Source organism: Mobula hypostoma, chromosome 7 (genome assembly GCF_963921235.1).
Source record: "Mobula hypostoma chromosome 7, sMobHyp1.1, whole genome shotgun sequence".
NCBI classification, from domain to species: domain Eukaryota; kingdom Metazoa; phylum Chordata; class Chondrichthyes; order Myliobatiformes; family Myliobatidae; genus Mobula; species Mobula hypostoma.
The window spans coordinates 185,403,641-185,430,621 of record NC_086103.1 but is presented as its reverse complement, the minus strand read 5'-3'; the positions used below and the strand labels follow the sequence as shown (position 1 = coordinate 185,430,621).

At 44.0% G+C, this 26,981-nt stretch overlaps 1 protein-coding gene across 1 annotated transcript in view; it reads right to left on the bottom strand.

Moving 5' to 3' along the window:
- xrra1 (X-ray radiation resistance associated 1) overlaps positions 1-11,138 on the bottom strand; it is a 50,666-nt gene extending 39,528 nt beyond the window's left edge. Inside the window, exons 1-3 of the mRNA XM_063052989.1 lie at positions 10,895-11,138; positions 8,669-8,730; positions 2,647-2,772 (exon numbers count right to left, since the gene is read on the bottom strand). Coding sequence (XP_062909059.1) covers positions 2,647-2,772; positions 8,669-8,730; positions 10,895-10,952 — 246 coding nt within the window. The 5' untranslated portion in view covers positions 10,953-11,138. The remainder of the gene's footprint in view (positions 1-2,646; positions 2,773-8,668; positions 8,731-10,894) is intronic.
- Positions 11,139-26,981: the final 15,843 nt, after the last annotated feature.

Below are 26,981 nucleotides of genomic sequence, written 5' to 3'. Positions count from 1 at the left end.
GCTAGAGTTAAATTGGAAACTGGTGGGTGGTGCGGCCTAAAGGGCAGGAAGGACCTACTCCTTGCTGTATCTGAATGAGGGTACAATATGCATGTACTGGACCTGTGTAAGGGGAGTTACAGAGGCACGAGACGGGAGCTTGCCCAAGTCGATTGGAGGAGGATACTGGCAGGGATGATGGCACAGCAGAGATGGCTGAAGTTTCTGGGAAGAGTTCACAGGGCACAGGATAGAAATGTCCCACAGAGGAAGAAGTTCCCAAATGGCAGGGGTAGGCAACCATCGTTGACCAAGGAAGTTAAGGACTGTGTAAAAACCAAGGAAATGAAATATAAGATAGCATAAGTGAGTGGGAAGTTGGATGATTGGGAAGCTTTTAAAATCCAATAAAAAGCAACTAAAAAAGCTATTAGAAGGGAAACGATGAAATATGAAGACAGACTAGCCAATAATATACAGCAAGATACCAAAAGTCTTTTCAGTTATATTAAGAGTAAAAGGGAGGTGAGAGTTGATATTGGACCACTGGAAAATGGTGCGGGTCAGGTAGTGATGGGTGACAAAGAAATGGCAGGTGAACTTAATGGGTACTTTGTATCTGTCTTCACTGTGGAAGGCACTAGCAATATGCCAGACGTCCGTGAGAGTCAGGGAGTGGGAGTGAGTGCCAATGCTATTACAGAGGAAAAAGGTCTTGAAGTGGATAAGTCACCTGGACCAGATGGACTACAACCCAGAGCCCTGAGCGAGGTTGCTGAAGAGATAACGGATGCATTAGTCATGATTTTTCATGAAACACTTGATTCTGGCATGGTCCTGGAGGACTGGAAAATTGCAAATGTCACTCCACTCTTTAAGAAGGGAGGAAGGCAAATTAAATTATAGGCAATTAGTCTAACTTCAGTGGTTGGGAAAGTGTAGGAGTCTATTTTTAAGGATGAGGTTTTGAGGTACTTGGAAACTAATGATAAAATAAGTCAAAAGTCATAATGGTTTCTGTAAAGGGAAATCTTGCCTGACAAATCTGTTAGAGTTCTTCGAGGGAGTAACAAGGAGGGTGGACAAAGGAGAGGCAGTGGATGTCATTTACATGGATTTTCAGAAGGCAATTGATAAGGTGCCTCACATGAGGCTGCTTAACAAGATAATATCCCATGGCGTTACAGGAGAGATACTGGTATGGATAGTGGAATGGCTGACAGGCAGAAAGCAGCGAGTAGGAATAAAAGGGCCTTTTCTGGTTGGGTGCCGGTGACTAGTGGTGTCCTCAGGGTTCAGTATTAGGACCAGTACTTTTCACATTGTTTGTCAATGATTTAGATAATGGAATTAATGGCTTTGAGGCAAAGTTTGTGGATGATACAAAGATAGGTGGAGGGGTAGGTAGTGCTGAGGAAACAATGTGATTGCAACAGGACTTAGACAAATTGGAAGAATGGGCAAAAAGGTGCCAGATGGAATACAGTGTTGGGAAATGTATGATAACATATTTTGGTAAAAGAAAAAACAGTGTGGACTATTATCTAAATGGGGAGAAGGTTCAAACATCAGAGGTGCAGAGGGACTTAGAAGTCCTTGTGCCCAAGACTCCCAGAAGATTAATATACAGGTCGCATCTCTGGTAAAGAAGGCAAATGCAATGTTGGCATTTATTTCAAGAGGAATAGAATATAAAGCAAGGAGATAATGCTGAGCCTTTATAAGACACGAGTCAGGCTGCACTTGGAGTATTGTCAACAATTTTGGGCCCTATATCTCAGAAGGGATGTGTTGTCATTGGAAAGAGTCCAGACGAGGTTCATGAGGATTATTCCAGAAATGAAGGGGTTAACATTTGAGGAGTGTTTGGCAGCTTTGGGCTTGTACTCACTGGAATTTAGAAGAATGCGTGGGGGATCTCATTGAAACACACCGAATGTTGAAAGGACTGGATAGAGTGGCTATGGGGAGGACATTTCCTATGGTAGGGGTATCCAGAACTAGAGGGCACAGCCACAAAATTGAGGGGTGACCCTCTTTAGAACAGAGGTAAGGAGGAATTTTTTTTAGCCAGAGAGTAGTGAATCTGTGGAATGCTCTGTCACAGACTGTAGTGGAGGCTAAGTACATGGGTATATTTAAGGCAGAAGTTGATCGTTTCCTGATCGGCCAGGGCATCAAAGGATATGGCGAGGAGGCAGGTGTAAGGGGTTGAGTGGGATCCAGGATCAGCCATGATGGAATGGCGGAGCAGAGTCGATGGGCTGAATGGCCTGATTCTGCTCCTGTGTCTTATGGTCCTATGGTCTTGTGTACAGGAGTTTGCAAATTCTCCCCATTACCACGTGTTTCCTTGGGGTGCTCCGATTTCCTCCCTCAGTCCAAAGATGTATGTATGAGTTAGGGTTAGTAATTTGTGGGCATCCTATGTTGAAGCTGTATGTTTCGATGTACATGGAACATAGCACAGTACAAGCCTTTTCAGCCCAAAATGTCGTGCTGACACTTTAACCTACTCCACGATAAATCTAACCCCTCCCTCCACCATGTGACAAATTAAGCTCATCTAATCCTAACCTATGCCTCTCATAATTTTAAACATCTTTATAAGGTCACCCCTCATTCTCACATTGAGGCAGAGACACTGACGCAGAATTCAGACGATACCTTGTTTTTTGCAAGGCTGAGGTGTATTAGCCCTGAGAAAGGAGGCAGAAATTCACACGTTGCTTCTGGGAAACACATTTGTTTGGCTTCAGGGTTTTCCAGAAACTGGTCCATAAATTCTTGTCCCTGGAAAGAAAGGGAGAATAGCTTCACTTATTTTATCCACGGCACCTCTTCAGAAGCGAATAACCCACTCAAACAACTACCAGTAGTTTTTAGTAATTCTAGGAATGAAAAGGTTAACATATGAGGAGTGTTTGATGTCTCTGGGCTGGTACTTGTTGGTGTTTAGAAGAATGAGGGAGGATCTCATTGATCGCCTTGGGTTTAAACTAATTCAGCAGGGGGATGGGAACCAGGGTGATAGTGCTGAGGATGAGGTAGTTAGTTTATGAACAGAGGCAATGAGTACTGAGATTCCTAGTAAGGAGAGGCTGATGTTTAAAGTTAAATTGGATAGATATATGGACAGGAAAGGAATGGCGGGTTATGGGCCGAGTGCAGGTCGGTGGGACTAGGTGAGAGTAAGAGTTCGGCACGGACTAGAAGGCTGAGATGGCCTGTTTCAGTGCTGTAATTGTTATATGACAGGGCAAAATTGGAGTCAACAAGATGAGTTGCAACGTAAAGTGCATACAAAATCAAAAAGGGTGAATACAGGACTAAAGGCATTATATTTGAATGTGCACAGTACACAAAACAAGATAGATGAACTTGTAGCACAGTTACAGATTGGTGTGTATGATGTTGTAGGCATTACTGAATTGTGGCTGAAAGAAGATTATAGCTGGGAGCTTAATGTCCAAGGATATACATTGTATGGAAAGGATAGGCAGGAAGGCAGAGGGGGAGGCGTTGCTCTGTTGGTAAAAAATGAAATCAAATCATTAGAAAGAGGTGACACAGGGTAAGAAGGTGTTGAATCATTGTGGACAGAGCTAAGGAACTGCAAGGGTAAAAAGACCCTGATGGGAGTTATAAACAGACCCCCAAACCGTAGTAAGGATGTGGTCTACAAATGAAAACGGTAGATAGAAAACGCATGCCAAAAGGGCAATGTTACAATAGTCATGAGGTTTTCTATATGCCGGTAGCTTGGTGCTGGATCCCAAGAGGGGGGATTTCTAACATGTCTTTGAGATGGCTTTTTAGAGTAGCCCGTGGTTGAGCCCACTCAGTGATCAGCTATTCAGGACTGGGTGTTGTGCAATGAAACAGAATTGATTAGAGAGCTTAAGGTAAAAGAACCCTTAGGGGATTTGATCATAATACAGGTCCACAATCCCTTATCCGAAAAGCTCTGAAAACCGAAGTTTTTTTTTGTGGGGTGTGGAGCATGTCGTAACAAGGCTTGTTTGGCGCACCAACAGCTGTCATCATTCAGGTGTGACATTGTAGCACTAGCAGAGGCCGCCAGATGTCAGTTGTGGCTCAGCGCTCATACTGATTACACGTGTGTTTGCTGTTCACTGATATTTTGTGTTCACCATTAACTTTGTATTTAATTTCACTGTGAAAATGTCAAAAACAGCTACAGATACCCCTGTGGGTAACTAATGCTTGGAATGATGTTGATAAATTAACATTAACAAATGTTTGGCACAGACATTGGCCTACAATGATGTTTGATGTCAATGAACCTACAGATCAAGACTTTGAAGGATTTTGTGTCACTAATGAGAAGATGATGATATCAAACCTCGTAACTTATGCTAAAATGTTATCGAATGAAAGTGTAAGTAAGTTACAGGAAGCTGACATCGAAGAAATGCTGAACATTGACAATGATGCACCTGTTGTGCATTCCTTGAGTGATGGGGAAATTGCTGAAATGGTTTTAAATACATGAAGATAGTAGTGATGATGATGACATACTGAACACAGGTAAAAAAAAATCCCCACAGACGATATGATGAAAATGTGTGATCAGTTAATTGCTGGCCTTGAACAACGTGGTCTATAATTATCCCACTATTTCATTTATCAGTATATTACTCTATAAATAAACTGTGATAGTATTTGTAAAAGAGCGCGGATCGGGAAAACCCGGAAGTTCTCTCTTCAGCACTCGTTGTTTGAGCATGTACAGACTTTTTTTCTTGTCATTATTCCCTAAACAATACAGTATAACAACTATTTACATGGTATTTACATTGTATTAGGTATTATAAGTAATCTAGAGATGATTTAAAGTATACGGGAGGATGCGTAGGTCCGGAGCTCCCCCGGGTCGTAAAGTCCTCCCGCACTGAGACAGGTTAATTATCAATATAATTATCAATTTTCTGAAATCCGAAAAATTCTGAATTCCAAAATGCAACTGGCCCCAAGGATTTCGGATAAGGGATTGTGGACCTGTATGATCAAATTCACCCTGAAATTTGAGAAGAAGACACTAAAGTCAGATTTATCAGTATCACAGTGGAGTAAAGGGAATACAGAGGCTTGAGAGAGGAGTTGGCCAGAGTTGGTTGGAAAAGAACACTAGCAGGGATGGTGGCAGAGCAGCAATGGCTGGAATTTCTGAAAGCAATTCAAAAGGTACAAGATATATACATCCCAAAGAGGAAGAGGTATTCTATAGATGACACAACCATGGCTAACAAGAGAAATCAAAGCCAACATAAAAGCTAAAGATAGGGCATATAATAGAGCAAAAGTTAGTGGGAAGTTAGAGAATTGGGAAGCTTTTAAAAACCAACAGAAGGCAACTAAAAAAAGTCGTTAAGAAGGAAAAGGTGGAATATGAAAGTAAGCTAGGATATAAAGCAGGGGTAGGCAACCTACGGCCCGCAGGTTAGATCCGGCCCAAGAAGGTATTTTGACCATCCCGCGAGCAAATATTGGGATACTATGCTTATCCGGCCCGCGAGCGATTTTTCTTTATTCTGAGTGTTTCACGCAACCACACTGATGGACATGCATGGTGTCTCGTTACACTGGCCCCAGGTTCCGTTTTGTTCCAAACCAAACACTGGTATATACGAATGACGGGAAGGCAGACTACCTTACTAATATGTATTAGATACTCTCCGTGCACGCACAGGTTTTCAGATGGGATCGTTCAAGTTTGCAAACAGAAACAACATCACTGTGTTTTAACAAGAAATCCATGCTAAATATCGGGATATTTACATTTGCTATGATACTTGTTGAATAACTTGCGTTTTGAAATAAAATTGAAGAAAAAAATTCCAATGGCAATGAATGCAAAACGCAGGAAGGTAGACACTGAGTGCTGAAATTTCCAAGACACTTGGACACTAGATTACTTCTTCATTGAGCAAGCTGGGAAACCAGTTTGTCTCAATTGCCTAGAAAATGTTGCTGTGAAGAAGGTGGCAAATATCAGGCGACATTACGAGACCCACCATAATGGAACGAAAGCTGCAATTGTGGGAGTATTAGCTTCAAAAAGGAATTTGTGCTTATTTTCCCACTTTTCAAAAAAGTAAAGGACGAGATCTAAGCACTTTTGTGAATTTGGTCCAAGAATTGAGAAAAGAATTTAAATCTCGTTTTGATGATTTTCGCTTGCATACAAATGAGTTCAAGCTGTTTGCTGCTCCATTTGATGTGGAAGTGGAGACTGCATCAGATATTTTTCAAATGGAATTGATTGAGATGCAGTGTGACGACATATTGAGATCGAAGTTTCATTCTGAAGATGTGTCAGTGCTTGACTTCTATAGAAAATATATTCATCCAAGTGGGAAGTATCCTAACTTAGTGCACCATGCAAAAAAGATGGCATCATTGTTTGGCAGCACTTACCTGTGTGCGCAATTATTTTCAAAAATGAAGCACACCAAGACCCATTTGAGAACAAGTTTGACTGCTGCCCATCTGGATAATGTCTTGCTCTTGGCATCAACAAGTCTGACACCCAATATTGAGAAGCTTTCAAGCAACAAACAGCATCAAGTTTCACAGTGATTTATCGACTGTTTGCATTAAAATTTTCTTTTTTATTATACTTAATTTACCACCATTCAATGTATCATGTTCATACATTTTATGTTTAAAGATTCTTTCTGTCCTTTTAATAGATTCAAAAGATGCCTTGATTGAAATAAATTGCAACTAAACTGAGCTCTTTGATTACTAATTGGCATCCTTGGTTAGGCACAAATGATTTTCTAGCATTCGTTATTCATTAATTTGAGGCAAAACATAACTAGATGTATTTAAATGGATAATTCCCATATTTCAAGTTTTTTATGGCATTTATCTGGCCCACAGTCTGCTCATTAATACGCGATCTGGCCCACAGAGGCAAAGAGGTTGCCGACCCATGATGTAGTGGATATAGAGAGGCTACAGAAGAACAAACAGATTAGGAGAATGGACAAAGAAATGGCAGGTGGAATGCAGTCTCAGGAAGTGCAATTTGGTAGAAGAAATAAAGGGTTGACTGTTTTCTAAATGGAGAGAAAATACAAAAATCTGAGGCACGACAGGAGTTGGGAGTCGTGCAGGATTCCCTAAAGGTTAATTTGCAGGTTGAGTCTGTGGTGAGGAAGTCAAATATGATGTTAGCATTCATTTCAAGATGACTAGAATGCTAACATCATATTTGACTTCCTCACCACAGAATGCTGAGACTTTATAAAGCACTGGCAAGGTCCCACTTGGAGTATTGTGAGCAGATCTGGGCCCCTTATCTTAGAAAGTATGGTCTGAAACTGGAGAGGGTTCAAAGGAGAATTATGAAAGTGACTCTAGGAAATCTCTGGTGAGACCACACTTAGAGTATTGTGTTCAGTTCTGGTCACCTCATTATAGGAAGGATGTGGAAGCTATAGAGAGGGTGCAGAGGAGATTTACCAGGATGTTGCCTGGATTGGAAAACAAGTCTTATGAGGCAAGGTTAGCAGAGCTGGGACTTTTCTCTTTGGAGCATAGAAGGATGAGAGGGGACTTGATAGAGGTCTACAAGATTATGAGAGAGAGACATAGATAGGGTGGATAGCCAGTACCTGTTTCCCAGGGCATGAATAGCAAACACTACAGGGCATATGTACAAAGTTAGGGGAGGGAAGTTTAGGGGAGACATCAGGGGTAAGTTTTTACACAGAGGGTTGTGAGTGCCTGGAATGACTTGCCAGGGACGGTGGTGGAGGCTAAAACATTAGGGGTATTTAAGAGCCTCTTGGACAGGCACATGGATGGAAGAAAAATAGAGGATTACAGGGTAGTGTGGGTTTACTACTTTTTTTAAGGAATATATGGGTTGGCACAACATCGAGGGCCAAAGGGCCTGTACTGTGCTGCAATATTCTAGTGTCTAGTGTCTACTTACGGGGAGAAGGCCGGGAACTGGGGTTGGGGAGGAGAAGAAAAAAAGGATCAGCCATGATTGAATGGTGGAGAAGACTCGATGGGCCAGATGGCCTAATTCTGCTCCTATGTCTTATGGTCTTAAACGACAGCCACATCCTAACCAGGTGGTTCAACGAATCCTCATTCTTCAATGGTGGGTGCCTGAAACGTGCTCCCAGAGGTGGTGGTGCAGCCACAGATGAGATCAATGAGTGCAGTCAGTTCTGGACTCGAGTGCTTTCTCCCACTTCACCTGCCCCTTTTGCAAACTTCATGTGCTATAACAAGAGGTTAGACAAACTTGGCTGTTTTCTCTGAAGTGGTGGAAGCTGAGGGGAGATCTGATAGAGGTTTATAAGATTATGAGAAACACAGATAGAGGAAACAGTAGGGACTTTTACAAGTTTAGATAGGCACATGAATATGAGGGGAAATGGAAGGATATGGACATTGAGTAGGCAGATTAGATTAGTTTAGTTGGCCCATTGATTACTAATTTAATTGGTTTGGCACAACATTGTGGCTGAAGGGCCTGTTCCTGTGCTGTTCTGGTCTATGTTCTGCATCTTGTTTTTTCTTCTTTCCTGATTGGGGCTATCAATGGCAGGGAATTCAGCTCAGGAAATGACAGCTGGCAGGTTCCAGTTGTCCCAACGGGTTAAGGAATCACTGCAGCCACTCTTAAAGCAGTCTAGCATACCTCCATGGCTGTAGAGGTCTCACTGAAGCTAATATTGGAAGTCTCGGGTCGACGTAAAGAATCTGTAAAGGGATTAAAACAAGTTAATGAGTGGACAAGGATATTCTGTTGATTGTGCATTTTTTGAGCTTTGTATGATATTTGTTTAATGTGTACAGTGGAACAATATTACAAAAAATAAGAGACATCTTGGGAATCAAAGTTGGTGGTGAAAACTTCAATAATTTTAGATATGCAGATGACACTGTGCTAATTGCAAATGTGGAGGAAGAACTACAAAACTTAACTGATATAATTGTTGAAGAAAGTGCAAAAATGGGTCTATCTGTCAATTACAAAAAGACAGAATGTATGGTGATGTCCAAAAAAGAGAATCCTATCTGCAGGCTGAAAATAAACGGGGAAGACCTAAAACAAGTACAGAATTTTTGCTACTTAGGAAGCTGGGTGACATCAGATGGCAGGTGCGACATGAACATCAAAAGAAGAATAGGGATGGCAAAAGACACCTTTACGAGAATGAAGAGTATACTGACCAACACTAAACTAGGCATGACAACCCGCCTCAGAGCACTGAAATGTTACGTTTATCCAGTTATGTTATATGGCTCAGAATTGACAATATCTAGTAACATGAGGAAACGAATTGAAGCAGCAGAGATGTGGCTTTTGAGGAGGATGCAAAGAATATCATGGACGAAACGAATATCTAACGAGGATGTCATGAACAGAGCAAGCACAAAAAGAGAAATAATGTATGAGATCATGAAAAGGCAACGTAACTTCATTGGACATGTGATTGGGAAAGAGGAGTTAGAATGCACGTAATTATGGGAAAGATTGAAGGGAAGAAAGCAAGAGGAAGACAAAGACAAATGATGATGGAGACAGCAGCCAGAGAACTGGAAATGAATACCAATGAATTGATCCACTTGATCCAAAACAGGAGTGTGTGGGCCATGGCAGTCAAAGCTCAAACTGGGCACGGCACCTGATGATGATGATATGCCATCACTTTTCACAATCCTAATAACTATGAGGTGATTGAGTGAGCTAGGGCTTTTCTCTGTGGAGGAAGGATGAGAGGAGATTTGATTGAGGTGTACAAGATGATAAGAGGTGTAGATCGAGAGGACAGGCAGAGACATTTTCCCAGGATGGAAATGGCTAACAAGAGGAGGCAAAAACATTTTGCATGTGTTGCTTTGAACTTCCAGCATCTGCAGACCTCCTCATGTTTAGAAACGTTGAGGTAAAATTCAGAATCTTAGCCCAAAATGTTGACTGTTTATTAATTTCCATAGATACTACCTGACCTGCTGGGTTTCTCCAGCATTTTGTATATGTAATTTTAAAGTAATTGGAGGGAAGTATGGGGTGGAGGGGGATGTCAGAAGTAGGTTTTTTGTACACAGAGAATGATGGGTGCATAGACACACTGCCAGGGGGTGGTGGTAGAAGAAGAAGATACATTTCGTCGAAAAAAGCAATGAAACTGACTTTTAACAGCATAAACCAGCGGGTTGTTGTTATGTTTCCTGCTCGCTGTGAAAATGGGGGACTCCTCCTCTCCCTTGCCAGGGAGAGAGAGAATCTTTGGTTTGTTGATTGCTGGAGGAAATGTGAAGCTTTTTGGGTAACTTTGGTCTGTGTCTTTGCTATTGCTTAGCACACGCTTGGGCTCGGTGTTGGTACCATTTTTTTTGGCTGGGGGGGATTGTTGCTCGCTGCTGCTTACGTGTGGGGGGTGGTGCGGGAGCTTTGGGGTTCTCATGTTTGACTGTCATTCATTCTTTGGGGCACTTCTCTGTTTTTGTGGATGTTTGCGAAGAAAAAGCATTTCAGGATGTATATTGTATACATTTTTCTGACGTTAAATTTGACCTTTGAACCTTTGAATTAGGTACAATTAAGAATCTCTTAGATTGGCAAATGGATGATAGAAAGAAATGGAGGGCTATGTAGGAGGGAAGGGATAGATTGATCTTAGAGTAGGTTAAGAAGTTAGCACAACATCATGTGGTGAATGGCCTGTATAGTGCTCTAGTGTTCTGGGTTGTATGTATCCAAGAGTGGACATCTGCATGTCGGGTCAGCTATGTTTCCTTCTACAGTTAAAATACCATTGCCAAATGACAAAAGCAGTAACCAGAAAGTAGTCATCATCTAAGTGATTATAAATCATTGACTGTAGGAAAGGAAAGGGAATTGAGAAATTATACCTACTGATTACAGGTTTTTCCATCTCCTCGTCTTCATCTTCTAGCTCCTTGTCGTTCTCCATCTCTTGGTCATTTTTCACTTCCTCCTTCTTCTCCTTCACCTCTTTCTTTTCCACAGTCTTCCCCTCCTCAACATTTTCCACTTTCTGTTGTCCCTCTCCGCTCTTCCCCACTCTCTCCTCCTCCTCTCTCTTCCCCTCCTCCACCACTCTCTCCCCCACCCTTTCCACCTCTACTCTCTTCCCCTCTCTCACACTCTCCTCCACCTTCTCCCCCTCCTCCACCCTCTCCCCCACCTTCTCCCCCTCCTCCACCCTCTCCCCCACCTTCTCCCCCTCCTCCACTCTCTCCCCGACCTTCTCCCCCTCCTCCACCCTCTCCCCCACCTTCTCCCCCTCCTCCACCCTCTCCCCCACCTCCACCCTCTCCCCCACCTTCTCCCCCTCCTCCACTCTCTCCCCGACCTTCTCCCCCTCCTCCACCCTCTCCCCGACCTTCTCCCCCTCCTCCACCCTCTCCCCCACCTTCTCCCCCTCCTCCACCCTCTCCCCCACCTTCTCCCCCTCCTCCACTCTCTCCCCGACCTTCTCCCCCTCCTCCACCCTCTCCCCCACCTTCTCCCCCTCCTCCACCCTCTCCCCCACCTTCTCCCCCTCCTCCACCCTCTCTCCCACCTTCTCCCTCTCCTCCACCCTCTCCCCCACCCCCACACTCTCTGCCCCCTCCACTCTCTCCCCCACCCCCACACTCTCTGCCCCCTCCACTCTCTCCCCCACCCCCACACTCTCTGCCCCCTCCACTCTCTCCCCCACCCCCACACTCTCTGCCCCCTCCACTCTCTCCCCCACCCCCACACTCTCTGCCCCCTCCACTCTCTCCCCCACCCCCACACTCTCTGCCCCCTCCACTCTCTCCCCCACCTTTCCTCTAAATCGTCTCTCAACTTCAACACCAGAATGGAACACAGAAGTTTCTGCCGACTTCACTGACAGACATACGCCAGGCTGTTTGATTTGGCTGATGACTGAATGGCAGAGCTGAGTGCTTTCCGACTTCTCAAGGAGTGCAGGGACCTCCATTTGCTGCAGGTAGGGGATCCCAGTGAAGTTGTTTTCATCAAGATTTAAGTATTTCAGCCTGTTTAACAGCAAGAGAGAAGCCGCATGGTACAATATTTTGGTTTGAAAAGAATTTATGGGCAAAGTGTTTATAATCTGACTGAAATGGATGTTAGACTCATAATCAGAATCAGGTTTAATATCACTGGCATATGTCGCAAAATTTATCGTTTTCCAGCAGCAGTACATTGTATATAAAAAAATTCAATAAGTAGTGCAAACAGAGCAAAAAAAAGAAAAAAGAATGAGGTAGCGTACATGGGTCCATTGTCCATTCAGAAATCTGATGGGGGAGGGCAAGATGCTGTTCCTGATACGTTGGGTGTGTGCCTTCAGACTCCTGTAACTTCTCCCTGATGGTAGCAATGAGAAGAGATGTCACGTCCTGGGTGGTGACGGTCCTTAATGACGGATGCTGCCTTTTGAGGCACCGCCCTTTGACGATGTCCATGCTGGGAAGGTTAGTTAGTGCCTTACGATTTGTTAACACCTTGCTGCCCCACATTGCACACATGTACACCCTGTCTGGACGTACACCCTGTCTGGACGTACACCTTGTCTGGACGTACACCTTGTCTGGATGTACACCCTGTCTGGACGTACACCTTGTCTGGACGTACACCTTGTCTGGACGTACGCCCTGTCTGAATGTACACCCTGTCTGAATGTACACCCTGTCTGGACATACACCTTGTCTGGACGTACGCCCTGTCTGAATGTACACCCTGTCTGCATGTACACCCTGTCTGGACGTACACCCTGTCTGAATGTACACCCTGTCTGGACGTACACCCTGTCTGGACGTACGCCCTGTCTGAATGTACACCCTGTCTGGACATACACCTTGTCTGGACGTACGCTCTGTCTGAATGTACACCCTGCTGCCCCCTTCCACCCCACTCCCCAACTCACAGACACACTCCAATCTGGAATGGTCACTTTTAATCTTTTATTGCTGCTGTTTCACATATTTATACGACTGCTTGTTCTATTATAATAGTGTCAGTAACATTATACTGTCTTACTTAAACATACACCTCGCACTCTGTGTCAACCTGTCAATCTTCAGACCGTGCTACACCAGGACCTGTGCTCATATTATTTTGTGACTGTATGTGCTAGATTGTAACTCTATGTGCTGTGTATGATTATATGTGCTGTTTTGCACCTTTGCCCCAGAGAAAAGATGTTTCGTTTAGGGTTGTATGGTTGAATAACAATAAACTTGAACTTCAATAATCTTGTCATAGCCAGGTAGAACTTGAACTTGAAGATCAATTTGAGGAGTTGAAGAATAAGAATGCAGTCCCAACCAGCGAAGGTAAGCCAAGTGACCGGGTAGATACAGTAAAAATGTTGAACAATTAAGGAAGGGGAGTAGAGAAGCCTAACGTGGGCACTGGCCTCCCCAGCATTGAGAAGATGCCTCAGAAAGGTGGCATCCATCATTAAGGACCCCCATTACCCAGATCATACGCTCTTCTCACTGATACCATCAAGGAGGAGGAACAGATTTAAGATACACTCAACATTTCAGCAAAAACTTCTTACCCTCTGCCATCAAGTTTCTGAATGGACAGTGAACACATGAATACTGCCTCACTATTTTTCCTCTCTTTTTGTACTAATTAACTTTATATTTTTTCTCACCCGTTATGGGTGGTGTGTTATGTGTATTTTTCCCTCAAACTCAGGTCCTCTACCAGAGGCCTCGGAGTTTGAGGGTTTGGCACAGTATCCTTGCTGTTCCTGGTAGTGCGCTCTTCTGCACCGAGATCTCAGATGTTGTTTCCGGGATTTGTTGGAGCCATTCTCCCAGTCCAGGTGTCACAGCTCCAAGTGCTCCTATCACCACTAGGATTACTCTGGCTTTACTCTGACAAGAGAGCACAGCCTTAGGATAGTGGGGTGTCCATTTAAGACCATAAGATACAGGAGCAGAGGTAGGGCTGTCAAGTCTGCTTCCCCCATTCAATCATGGGCTGATCCAATTCTTCCAGTCATCCCCACTCCCCTGCCTTCTCCCCATACCCTTTGATGCCCTGGCTAATCAAGAACCTATCTATCTCTGACTTAAATGCACCCAATGACTTGGCCTCCACAACTGTTCGTGGCAACAAGTTCCACAGATTTACCACCCTCTGACTAAAGTAATTTCTCCGCATCTCTGTTCTAAAAGGACATCCTTCAATTCTGAAGTCGTGCCCCCTTGTCCTAGAATCCCTTACCATGGGAAATAACTTTGCCATATCTAATCTGTTCAGGCCTTTTAACATTTGGAACGTTTCTATGAGATCCCCCCTCATTCTCCTGAACTCCAGGGAATACAGCCCAAGAGCTGCCAGATGTTCCTCATACGGTAACCCTTTCATTCCTGGAATCATTCTCGTGAATCTTCTCTGAACCCTCTCCAATGTCAGTATATCCTTTCTAAAATAAGGAGCTCAAAAGTGCACACAATACTCCAAGTATGATCTTACGAGTGCCTTATAGAGCCTCAACATCACATCTCTGCTCTTATATTCTATACCTCTCGAAATGAATGCCAACATTGCATTTGCCTTCTTCACCACCGACTCAACCTGGAGGTTAACCTTTAGGGTATCCTGCACAAGTGTTGGTGCGTGGCCAAGTGGTTAAGGCGTTGGTCTAGTGATCTGAAGGTCGCTAGTTCGAGCCTCAGCTGAGGCAGCGTGTTGTGTCCTTGAGCAAGGCACTTAACCACACATTGCTCTGCGACGACACCGGTGCCAAGCTGTATCAGCCCTAGTGCCCTTCCCTTGGACAACATCAGTGGCATGGAGAGGGGAGACTTGCAGCATGGGCAACTGCCAGTCTTCCATACAACCTTGCCCAGGCCTGCGCCCTGGAAACCTTCCAAGGCGCAAATCCATGGTCCCATGAGACTAACGGGTGCCTATCCTGCACGAGGACTCCCAAGTCCCTTTGCATCTCTGCATTTTGAATTCTCTCTCCATCTAAATAATAGTCGGCCCGTTTATTTCTTCCACCAAAGTGCTTTCCAACACTTTCCAACATTATATTTCATTTGCCACTACTTTGCCCATTCCCCTAAACTATCTAAGTCTCTCTGCAGGCTCTCTATTTCCTCAACACTACCTGCTCCTCCACCTATCTTTGTATCATCAGCAAATTTATCCACAAATCCATTAATCCCATAGTCCAAATCATTGACATACATTGTAAAAAGCAGAGGTCCCAACACCGACCCCTGTGGAACTCACTGGTAACTAGCAGCCATACAGAATGGGATCCCTTTATTCCCACTCTGCTTTCTGTCGATCAACCAATGCTCCACCCATGCTAGTAACTTCCCTGTAATCCATGGGTTTTTATCTTGCTAAGCAGCCTCATGTGCGGCACCTTGTCAAAGGCCTTCTGAAAATCCAAGTACACCATATCCACTGTATCTCCTTTGTCTACCCTGCTTGTAATTTCCTCAAAAAATTGCAGAAGATTTGTCAGGCAGGATTTTCCTTTCAGGAAACCATGCTGGCTTTGGCCTATCTTGTCATGTGCCTCCAGGTACTCCGTAATCTCATCCCTAACTATCGACTCCAACAACTTTCCAACCACTGATGTCAGGCTAACAGGTCTATAGTTTCCTTTCTGCTGCCTCCCAACCTTCTTAAATAGCGGAGTAACATTTGCAATTTTCCAGTCATCTGGTACAATGCCAGAATCTATCAATTCTTGAAAGATCATCGTTAATGCCTCCACAATCTCTCCAACTACTTCCTTCAGAACCCGAGGGTGCATTCCATCAGGTCCAGGAGTTTTATCCACCCTCAGACCATTAAGCTTCCTGAGCACCTTCTCAGTTGTAATTTTCACTGCACATACTTCACTTCCCTGACCCTCTTGAATGTCCGATATCCTGCAGATGTCTTCCATGGTGAAGACTGATGCAAAGTATGCATTCAATTCCACTGTCATCTCAGCATCTCTCATTACCATATCTCCAGCGTCATTTTCTATTGGTCCTATATCTACTCTCAACTCTCTTTTACCCTTTATATGCTTAAAAAAGCTTTTAGTATCTTCTTTGATATTAGTCGCCAGCTTTCTTTCATAATTCATCTTTTCCTTCCTAATGACCCTCTTAGTTTCCTTCTGCAAGTTTTTAAAAGCTTCCCAATGCTCTATCTTCCCACTAACTTTGGCTTCCTTGTATGCCCTCTCTTTCGCTTTTACTTTTGCTCTGACTTAACTTGTCAGCCACAGTAGTGTCCTTCCATTCAAAAATTTCTTCTTGTTTGGAATATGTCTGTCTTGCACTTCCCTCATTTTTTTGCAGAAACTCCAGCCATTTCTGCTCTGCTGTCCTTCCTGCTAATGTCCCTTTCCAGTCAACTTTGGCCAGTTCCCCTCTCATGCCACTGTAATTTCCTTTATTCCACTGAAATACCAACACATTGGAATTTAGTTTCTCTTTCTCAAATTTCAAAGTGAACTCAATCATATTATGATCACTGTTCCCTGGGGGTTCCTTAATCTTCAGCTCTCTTACCACCTCTGGATCAATGCACAACACCAGATCCAGCACAGCCGATCCCCTTGTTGACTCAACAACAAGCTGTTCTAAAAAGCCATCCCTTAGACATTCTACAAGTTCTCTCCCTTGAGGTCCAGTACTGGCCTGGTTTCCCAATCCACTTTCGTGTTAAAATCCCCAACGATGATCATGACATTGCCTGTCTGACACGCCTTTTCTATCTCCTGCTGTAATTTGTAATCCACATCCCAGCTGCTGTTTGGAGGCCTGTATACAACTGCCATTAGAGTCCTTTTACCCTTGCCATTTCTTAACTCAACCCATAGAGTCTCTACACCCTCCGATCCTATATCATCCCTTTCTAATGATTTAATATTATTTCTTATACACAGAGCCACACCACTCCCTCTGCCTACTAACCTATCTTTCTGATACACCATATATCCTTCGATATTCAGCTCCTCATGGCAGCCATTCTTTAGCCAAGTTTCGGAGATAGCCACAATGTCATACTTGCCAATTTGTAGCTGAATTTCAAGATCGTCCAATTTATTTCTTATGCTGTGTGCATTCAGATATAACACTTTCAGTCCAGTATTTGTTGCTTTTTGTTTTAACTGCACCACACCTCCACTACCCTGTAAATCATCAATCGAAGGGTGTGATTATGCCTCATCTCCCGCCTGCCCTTTCTATCATCTCTGTTGCACGCTATATTTGATTTATTTCTGTTTCCCCTTCCTCAGCCCTATCACTCTGGTTCCCATCCCCGTGCCAAATTAGTTTAAGCACTCCCTAACAGTTCTATTAAACCTGCCTGCTGGGATATTGGACCCCTTTGTGTTCAGGTGTAACTCGTCCTTTTTGTACAGGTCGTACCTCCCCCAGAAGAGGCCCCAATGATCCAGGAACCCGAAGCCCTGCCCCCTACACCAGTCTCTCAGCCACACATTAATATGCCTGATCATGCTATTCTTACGCTCGTTAGCACGTGGCACAGTCAACAATCCTGAGATTACTACCCTGGAAGCTTTTCAGCTTCCTACTCAACTCCCTGAATTCTCTCTTCAGGACCGCCTCCCTTTTTCTACCTATGTCATTGGTACCAACATATACCAAGACTTCTGGCTGCTCACCCTCTCCCTATAGAATACTCTGCACCCAATCCGAGACGTCCCATACCCTGGAACCTGGGAGGCAACTCCATGCGGGTATCCCTATCAGGCTGACAGAACCTCCTGTCTGTTCCCCTCACTGAAGAATCCACTGTGATTACCGCATTCCTCATCTTCTCTCCCTTTGGCACCTCAGAACCAGGCTCAGTGCCAGAGACATGATTGCCGTGGTCGTCCTCTGTCAGGTCACCCCGCCCCCTCAACAGAATCCAAAACAAGATAACGACTACTGAGGGGGATGGCCACAGGGGTGCTCTCTACTGTCTGAGCTCTTCCTTTCCCTTCCCTGACCATCACCCACTTATCTAACTCCTGCAGCCTCGGGGTGACTAACCCCCTGTAGCTCCTCTCTGTCTCCTGCTCACTTTCCCTAATAACCTGTAGGTCATCAAGCCGCAGCTCCAGATCCCTAACACGGTCTCTCAGGAGCTGCATCTCTGAGAACTTGGCACAGATGTGGCCATCCGGGAGACTGGAAGATTCCCAGGATTCCCACACCCAGAGCAAAGCACTAACCCTACAGACATGCTCTATATTGCTCCAGAAAAAAAATGCAAGGGGGAAAAAAAATTTAAAACAGAGACGTGGAGAAATTTCTTTAGCCAGAGGGTGATGAATTTGTGGAATTTGTTACCACAAGCATCTGTGGAGGCCAGGTCATTGGGTGTATTTAAGGCAGAGATTGATAGGTTCTTGATTGGCCACAGCATCAAAGGTTACAAGGGGAAGGCCAGGGAGTGGGACAGAGGGGAATAAAGGCTCAGCTATAATTAAATGGCAGAGCAGACTCGATGGACCAAATAGCCTAATTCTGCTCCTTTGGCTTATCTAACATTCCACATTCATTCTATCTGCTCTTTCCAAGCCCTGGTATTTCTCCAGCTTCTCATATTCTTTTTTCCTGATGTTACTATGTATTTGGAAGTCCAGCTCTTGGCTCTGTAATTCCCTACTCCTTCTCGGGTGTTTCCCGTTTGGACATGGGAGTGTCCAATCCATACTCAACACAGATGTTCCTGTACACCAGTGGTCCCCAACCACCAGGCCACAAAGCATGTGCTACCGGGCTGTGAGGAAACGATATGAGTCAGCTGCACCTTTCCTCATTCCCTGTCACGCACTGTTGAACTTGAACATAGGGTTGCCAACTGTCCCGTATTTGCCAGGACATCCCGTATATTGGGCTAAATTGGTTTGTCCCGTATTTCCCCCGCTAAGGTAGAGCGTTCCTATGAAACCTTTCATGCCGAAATGCCATAAAGCGAAGAAGCAATTACCAGTAATTTATATGGGAAAAAATTTTTGAGCGTTCCCAGACCCAAAAAATAACCTAACAAATCATACCAAATAACACATAAAACCGAAAATAAATAACACTAACATATAGTGAAAGTAGGAATGATATGTTAAATACACAGCCTATATAAGGTAGAAATAATGTATGTACAGTATAGTTGGGAAGATGAAGGCCAAACCGATTTGTGGGGGGAAATAATCGGCACGTACGCGCAGTGCACATCACATGCGCACACAGGTGCCCACGCAAGGCTTCATGGTCATGGTAGTCTTTCCTGAGACAAAGTGTCCCGGGATTTGACTGCTACTTTTGTCCCTTATTTGGGAGTGAGAAAGTTGGCAACCCTAACTGTAAAAGACATGTTGAGGTGAGTTTAACCCTACTTGAACAACACCACCCCCCCCCGGGTCGGCCGGTCCGCAAGAATATTGTCAATATTAAACCGGTCCGCGGTGCAAAAAAGGTTGGAGACCCCTGCTGTACACAATTCCTGCAACATGGTTGTGCTGTTCTGTGTATGTTGTCCCTGCATCTCGTACCCTGCTACAGCAGATTCCTTGCACAGTCTACATCTTGGGTCTTGTCTGGTGTGACAGACCCCTGCTTCTAATGCTCCTGTGCAGCCATGAGTAGTACCTCTGTGTTGTCCCTCAGCCAGGACGTGGGTATTTTTACTATTATGTATTGCAGTGCACTGCTGCTGCAAAAACCCACAAGTTTCATGGCATATGTCAACGATATTAAACCTGATTCTGGTTCTGAGAGAGCCAACAGTATCTGTCATTTTCTGTGGCTACAACAGAAAAATCTTCACCATATCATGCACGGTGTCCTGGCCTGCCTCAAAGTCAGGGATGAGCTGCTAGAGGAAGTTGTTGAAGCAGGTATAATAACAGCTTTTAAGAAGAAGTCAGTGGAATAACGTCTGACTTTACTCAAGAACCCAGGAAACTCACACATCCACATGAACAGTCTATTTGGACTGACCTGAAAGGCAGGGCTTTCGAGAGTGCAGCAGTCTGTCAGTATTGCTCTGGAGCTTCCGTCCAAGGTAGGAGTTACATAGAGGCTATAGCACAGAATTCACTCAGCCCAACTGATCCACGTGGGTACATATAATAAGAGTAGAACTAGACCATTCGGCCCATCGAGTCTGCTCCACCATTCCATCATGGCTGATTTATTATCCCTCTCAACCCCATTCTCCTACCTTCTCCCTGTAATCTTTGGCACTTCAACTAATCAAGAACCTATCAATCTCCACTTTAAATATACCCAATGACGGATGGCCTCCACGGCCTTGGCAATAAATTCCACAGATTCACCATCCTTTGGCTAAAGAAATTTCTCCTCATCTCTGTTCTAAGTGGACATCCCTCTATTTCGAGGCTGTGCCTCTGGTCCTAGGCTCTTACACTATTGGAAACACCCTTTTCACATCCACTCTATCCAGACCTTTCAATATTCAACAGGTTTCAGTAAGATTCCCCCCATTCTTCTAAACTCCAGCAAGTAAAGGCCCAGAGCTATCAAATGCCTCTCATACATTAATTCTTTCATTCCCAAGACCATTCTCATGAACCTCCTCTGGACCCTCTCCAATGGCAGCACATTTTTTCTTCCAAATCTGCTCACAATACTCCTAGTACGGTCTGACCAATGCCTTATAAATGCCTTGCTCTCATATTCTAGCCCACTCGACATGGATCTACTTGAGCTTCATTTAAAGGCCAACTTTTACTCCCTTACATGCTGATCTTTTCTTTGAGTGCATCTGCGGAAAGATCAGAGGACTGATTTTCTTGTTAACTATATCAACAATCTGGACGATAATGTGATAAACTGGATCAGCAAATTTACAGATGACACCAAGAGCAGGCATGTAGTGGACCGCGAAGAAGGCTATCAAAGTTAGCAGTGGGATCTCAAATAGGCTGAAAAAATGGTTGATGGAATTGAATGCAGACAGGTGTGAGGTGTTGCGCTTTGGAAGGATAAACCAGGGTTGGACATATATGGTGAATGGTAAGGCACTGAGGAGAGCAGTAGAACAGAGAGATCCGGGAATACAGATCCATAATTCCTTGTAAGTGGCATCACAGGTAGAGAGTTATAGAAAGAGCTTTTGGCACACTGGCCTTCATAGATTATAGTATTGAGTACAGGAATCGGGATGTAATGTTGAAATTGTATAAGACGTTGGTGAGGCCAAATTTGGAGTATTGTATGTAGTTCTGATCATTGAAATACAGGAAAGATATCAATAAGATTGAAAGAATACAGAGAAAATTTACAAGGATGTTTTGGGGGACCGCTTCGTCGAGCACCTCCGCTCTGTCCGCCAAAACAGACAGGATCTCCCAGTAGCCACCCACTTCAACTCTGCTTCCCACTCCCATTCAGATATGTCCATACATGGCCTCCTCTACTGCCATGATGAGGCTAAACTCAGGTTGGAGGAGCAACACCTCATATACCGTCTAGGTGATCTCCAGCCCCTTGGTATGAACATAGAATTCTCCAACTTCCGGTAATTCCCTCCCCCTCCCTTCCCCTATCCCTATGTCACTCTGCCCCCTCCTCCAGCTGCCTATCACCTCCCTCATGGTCCTGCCTCCTTCTACTACCCATTGCGTTTTCCCCTATTCTTTCTTCACCTTTCCTGCCTATCACCTCCCTGCCTCCCCTCCCCCACCCCTTTATCTTTCCCCTTACTGGTTTTTCACCTGGAACCTACCAGCCTTCTCCTTCCCACCCTCCCCCCACCTTCTTTATAGGGCCTCTGCCCCTTCCCCCGACAGTCCTGACAAAGGGTTCCGGCCCGAAACGTTGACTGATCATTTCCACGGATGCTGCCCAACCTGCTGAGTTCCTCCAGCGTGTTGTGAGTGTTACAAGGATGTTGCTGGAACTTGAGGACCCAAGTTATAGAGGAAGATTGAATAGGTTAGGACTTTATTCCATGGTGCATAGGAGAATGAGAGATTTGACAGAGGTATATAAAATTAAGAGAGGTATAGATAGGGTAAATGCAAGCAACCTTTTTCCATTGAGGTTGAGTAAGACTAGAACTAGAGGTCGTAGGTTAAGGTGAAATATTTAAGGGGAACATTAAGGGGAGCTTCTTCAGTCTGGAGATGATTAGAGTGTGGAACGAGCTGCCAGTGGAAGTGGTGGATGTGGGTTCCACTGCAACATTTGAGAAGTTTGGATAGATACATGGATGGGAAAGATTTGGAGGGCTATGCTCCAGGTGCAGGTCGATGGGACCAGGCAAAACAACAGTTCAGCATGGACCACAGACTAGATGGGTTTCTGTGCTGTAGTGCTCTAAGACTCTACAGGAAGAGAAGAGGTTCTCTGCCGAAGAATGGATAGATAAGTATACAACTAGGAGAGAGCAGTCCTATCCAACTCGACAAACATGTGGAAGATAGAGAAACATAAAACCAATCTATAAAATATACCATGGTGTAAATTAATAAAATCTCCCTCATGCTACTGAGTGGTTCTTGCCTGTTGAAGCAGGTTATTCTGAACCAGAAAAGGAAGAGTTGGTCCAACAGTATTTTTTTACCTGTGAAGACCGGCCAGGCTTGAGAACACACAGGGGTCAGAGAATCTATTCTCATCCAGCATCAGGACCTCAAGGACTGGAAACCTTGGTAAGGGCTCTTCCAACCTGAGTTAACGTACATATGGCAATAAGAAAATCTTAGTGAGATGAGTATATTATCGAAATGTACGACACAGACCATTCAGCCCACCTAATGAATGCTGATCTTATCACGTTTGCCCTCATTAGGCCCATTCCCCATCATACTCATTCCAAACACCTTCGAGTATTCTTTCTGCCTTCCACATCTCATTCGGCAATTTGTTGCTGATATTCACCACCTTCCATGTGAAAACTTTACCCGTCAGATCTCCAATATCCTGTATTGTTTAATCTACTTCCTTATTTATTTATTTATTTATTTGTTTGTTTGTTTGCACAGATTGTCTTCATTTACACATGGTTGTTTGTCAGTCTTTGTGCATAGTTTTTAATTAACTCTATTGTATTTCTTTGCTCTACTATGAATACCCGCAAGAAAAAGAATGCCAGGATTGTGTATGCTGACATATATGTACATTGATAATAAATTTACTTTGAACTTTGAATTTTGATATACATCTGGCTATTGATCAATTTTAAAAGATTGAAAAAAATACTAGAAACCAACAAACAATAACCAAAAAAAGAAAATAAATGGTGAGAATATGTTAATAATAGAACATAAAACAAAGTACAGTACAGACCCTTCAGTCCTCGATGTTGTGCCAACCTTTTAACCTACTCTGAGATCAATATAACCCTTCCCTACCACATTTTTCAATCATCCATGTGCCTATCTAAGACTCTTAAATGTACCGAATGCATCTGCCTCCACCATTACCCGAGGCTGCGTTTTCCATGCACCCCCCAGTCGGTGTAAATATCCTACATCTGACATCTCCACTAAATCTTCCTCCAACCACCTGAAAACTATGCCCTCTTGAAACAATCTCTAGCTGTCCATTTGATTTATGCCTCTTATCATCTTGTACACTGCTATCGAGTTACCTCAACTACCTTCACTGCAAAGAGAAAAGCCCTAGCTTGCTCCACCTGTCTTCATAGGCCATGCTCTCTACTCCAGGCAGCATCATGATAAATCTCCTTTGCACCCTCTCTACAGCTTCCACGTCCTTAACAATATATAAAAAGAGAGTGCAAGAACTTCTACAAGTACTGTATATAAGATGATCTGACTGAAGAATTGATAATGCACAATAATGAAGTGACAGAGTCTCTGACAAATATTCAGTGTATGTGTTCATGGTGGAAAACAGAGAATACATCCTATTAAGTGTAGTTAGAACAAAGGAAAGTAAATTAAAATCATAATTATCACAACAGAAAAGATATTAAGCTAGCAAATACGCTAAAGTCTGAGCCCCTTTCTATGACTTGATGCCAACACCCTAGTGTTTTAAGAGATGTGGGTTCAGAGATATAGACACGTCAGTTATTTCGGGGGTGGGAGGGTGAGGGTTGCTACTGAAGATCGAAGCCCAAAGGTCAATTGAAAGTCAGGAAGTCAGAGCCCAATGGAAACTGCAGACCTGGAGTTGAAGGGCTGTCCATGTGTGTAGTTGGGTGGGCTGAACTGGGAGGGGAGGAATGGGGCTTTTTTGCTGCTGTTGTTTTGTTACTTGTGTTCTGTGTTGCTTTGCCAATCTTTATAGGCATGTTATGTTGGTACCGGAATGTATGGCAACTTGCACAGCCCAGCCTTCAGCGTGGTTGTTAACACAAATGACACATTTCACTGTATGTTTCTATGTATGTGTAATACATAAATGAATCTGAATTTTGAAAAGGCATTCATTAAGATGCTGTATGAGTGGTTAGTTAGGGAGGAGTAATTGGCTGGGGGGCAGGCAATCCACAGCAAGTCCAGAGGCAGGACAAATTAATAATTTTAAGATTGGCAAGCTGTAGGTCGTGGGGCCCTATAAGAATTAGTACTTCGACTATTCACAAATGTTTATTAGTGACTTATTTACTGAGTCTGAAGAGGTTAAACGTAAATAAAACAAGAGAAAAAATTGGCTGGAGTACAATAAAGTGGAACGTTGTGAGGTTATACACTTCAATGTCAAGAACAGGAAATCAAGATATTGCCTTTATTTGACAGAGAAGCAATAAAGAATACTGTTGTACAGAGAAACAAGAGATTCTGCAGATGCTGTTAATCCAGAGCAACATATACAAACTGCTAGAGGAACCCAGCAGGTCCTGAAGTATCTGTGGGGAATAAACAGATGACATTTCGGGCTGAGACCCGAGCATCTTGATGAACAGGACTGAACTAGACACAAGACTACAAGACAGACAATAGGAGCAGAATATGGCCATTCAGCCCATCTAGTTTACTCTGCCAATCCATCATGGCTGATTTATTATTCCTCTCAACCCCATTCTCCTGCCTTCTGCCTGTACCCTTTGATGCCCTGACTAATCAAGAACCTACCAATCACCACTTTAAATACACCCAATGACTTGATTTCCAGCCATCTATTGCAATGAATTTCACAGATTTACAACTCTCTCGCTACAGAAATTCTTCCTCATCTCTGTTCTAAAGGGATGTCCTTGTATTCTGAGGCTGTGCCTGCTGGTTCTAGACTCTCCCACTATTGGAAACATTCTCTCCACATCCACTCTATCTAGGCCTTTCAATATTCGGCAGGTTTCAATGAGCCTATTCTTCTAAACGCCAGCAAGTTCATGCCCACAGCCATCCAACACTCCTCATACAGAATTGAGGATTGCAAGGGAGAGGAGGAAAATGAAGATTTGCCATGACCTGACCAATGGCAGGGCAAACTCAAGTCATGATTCTATTCCTGGTTCGTAAATCTTCTCAGTTTTGAATACTGCTTTTCCACTGCTCCTTGACCTTTGCTGGAATCATACCTATCCACAGGATGATAGGGTGTTGTCAGGTCTGGGGGAAGCGAGTCCAGGTCATTGCCAGTCAGGTGGAGGACCTTGAGATGAGGGAGGAGGCCCAATGTCAAAATATCTTCTTTGGACACATTGTTGTAGGATACATTTAGTACCTGCAATAGATGAACAGTATAGTCAGGATGTAGAGAGTGCAGTGAATTATACAGAGAGAACAACGAACAACAAGGTATGGGAAATAACGAAGTATATTAGCACTGGAATGTGTGGCAATACTTGGGAGCTGCCCCCAGCACATCCTCAGGTGTGTTGGTTGTTAATGCAAATGACACACTTCAGTTTGTTTTGATGTACATGTGAATCTTGACTTGAATCTAGATTGATACTGAGAATAACAGACAAAAGACAAAGTGTTGCTGAAAGAACAATGGGGCAGCATGGTAGTGTAGCCTTTAGTGTAATGCTTTAGTAGAGCTACTAGGACTTGATGTTTCAATTCCTCTGGTAGGTTGGCACTCTCGATATTGGCAGTGGGTTTGGAGTGGTGACAAGGAGGAAGGGTAGGTACGTCATCAGGGTCATCAGGTGGGCACCTTCCTTCTTTGATGTTTTGTTGATAAGCCCACGACGTCTCCAGAGGGCTCAACGGTGCTACCTGGCGTCCCAGATACACCCCCCTCAGTTCCATACCCTCCTGTCTTCATCTTGCAGCCCAGTTGTTGTCTTTCCTTTTAATCCAAATCCAGTTGCTGCTTTCTTCTGCTGCATTTGACAAGGACTTAATTGCTTGTTGGAGGGAGTGACCCCTCACCCCCATCTTCTTCAATAGACTGGTCATAGATGTAGCAACGAGTCCCCTGCATCCCACTTCTACAGGGAAAATCTTGGTCTTCCAGCCATTCTGGGCAGCTTCAGTTCCCAGTTCAGAATATTTGGTCTTTTTCTTCTCATTAGCTTCTTCGACACCATCTTCTCATGTTTACTGTCAATTCCACAGCATCAGTGGCCCAGGTTCAATTCCCACTGTTCTCTAGGGTAACGAGGTGGAAATACGTCTCTAGCAAAGGAGGTGTAAGGCACCCCTTCTCTCAGCTAGCCTGCTAATCACCCTCAGACAAGGCAAGGTGTAGATTTGCTTAGACCCCCCCCCTCAGTCAGGGTTACATGAAACCACGGCAGCAGGTGGTGGATGGTCGTAGGAGCAGCCGGTGCATACCACAAGTCCTGGTTATGTGTCCACTGACACCAGACAGACAATCTCTGAAGAGTATTGATAATGGCTGGGGTCACCCATCTTGTAAAGACACTGTCCAGAAGAATGTAATAGCAAACGACTTCTGTAGAAAAATTTGCCAAGAACAATCATGGTCACCATGATCGGCTATGTCATATGACTGTATACATGACTGTATGGGTTTCCTCCAAGTGCTCCGGATTCCTCCCATATTCCAAAGACATTTGGACTACGGTTGGTAAGTTGCAGGCATGC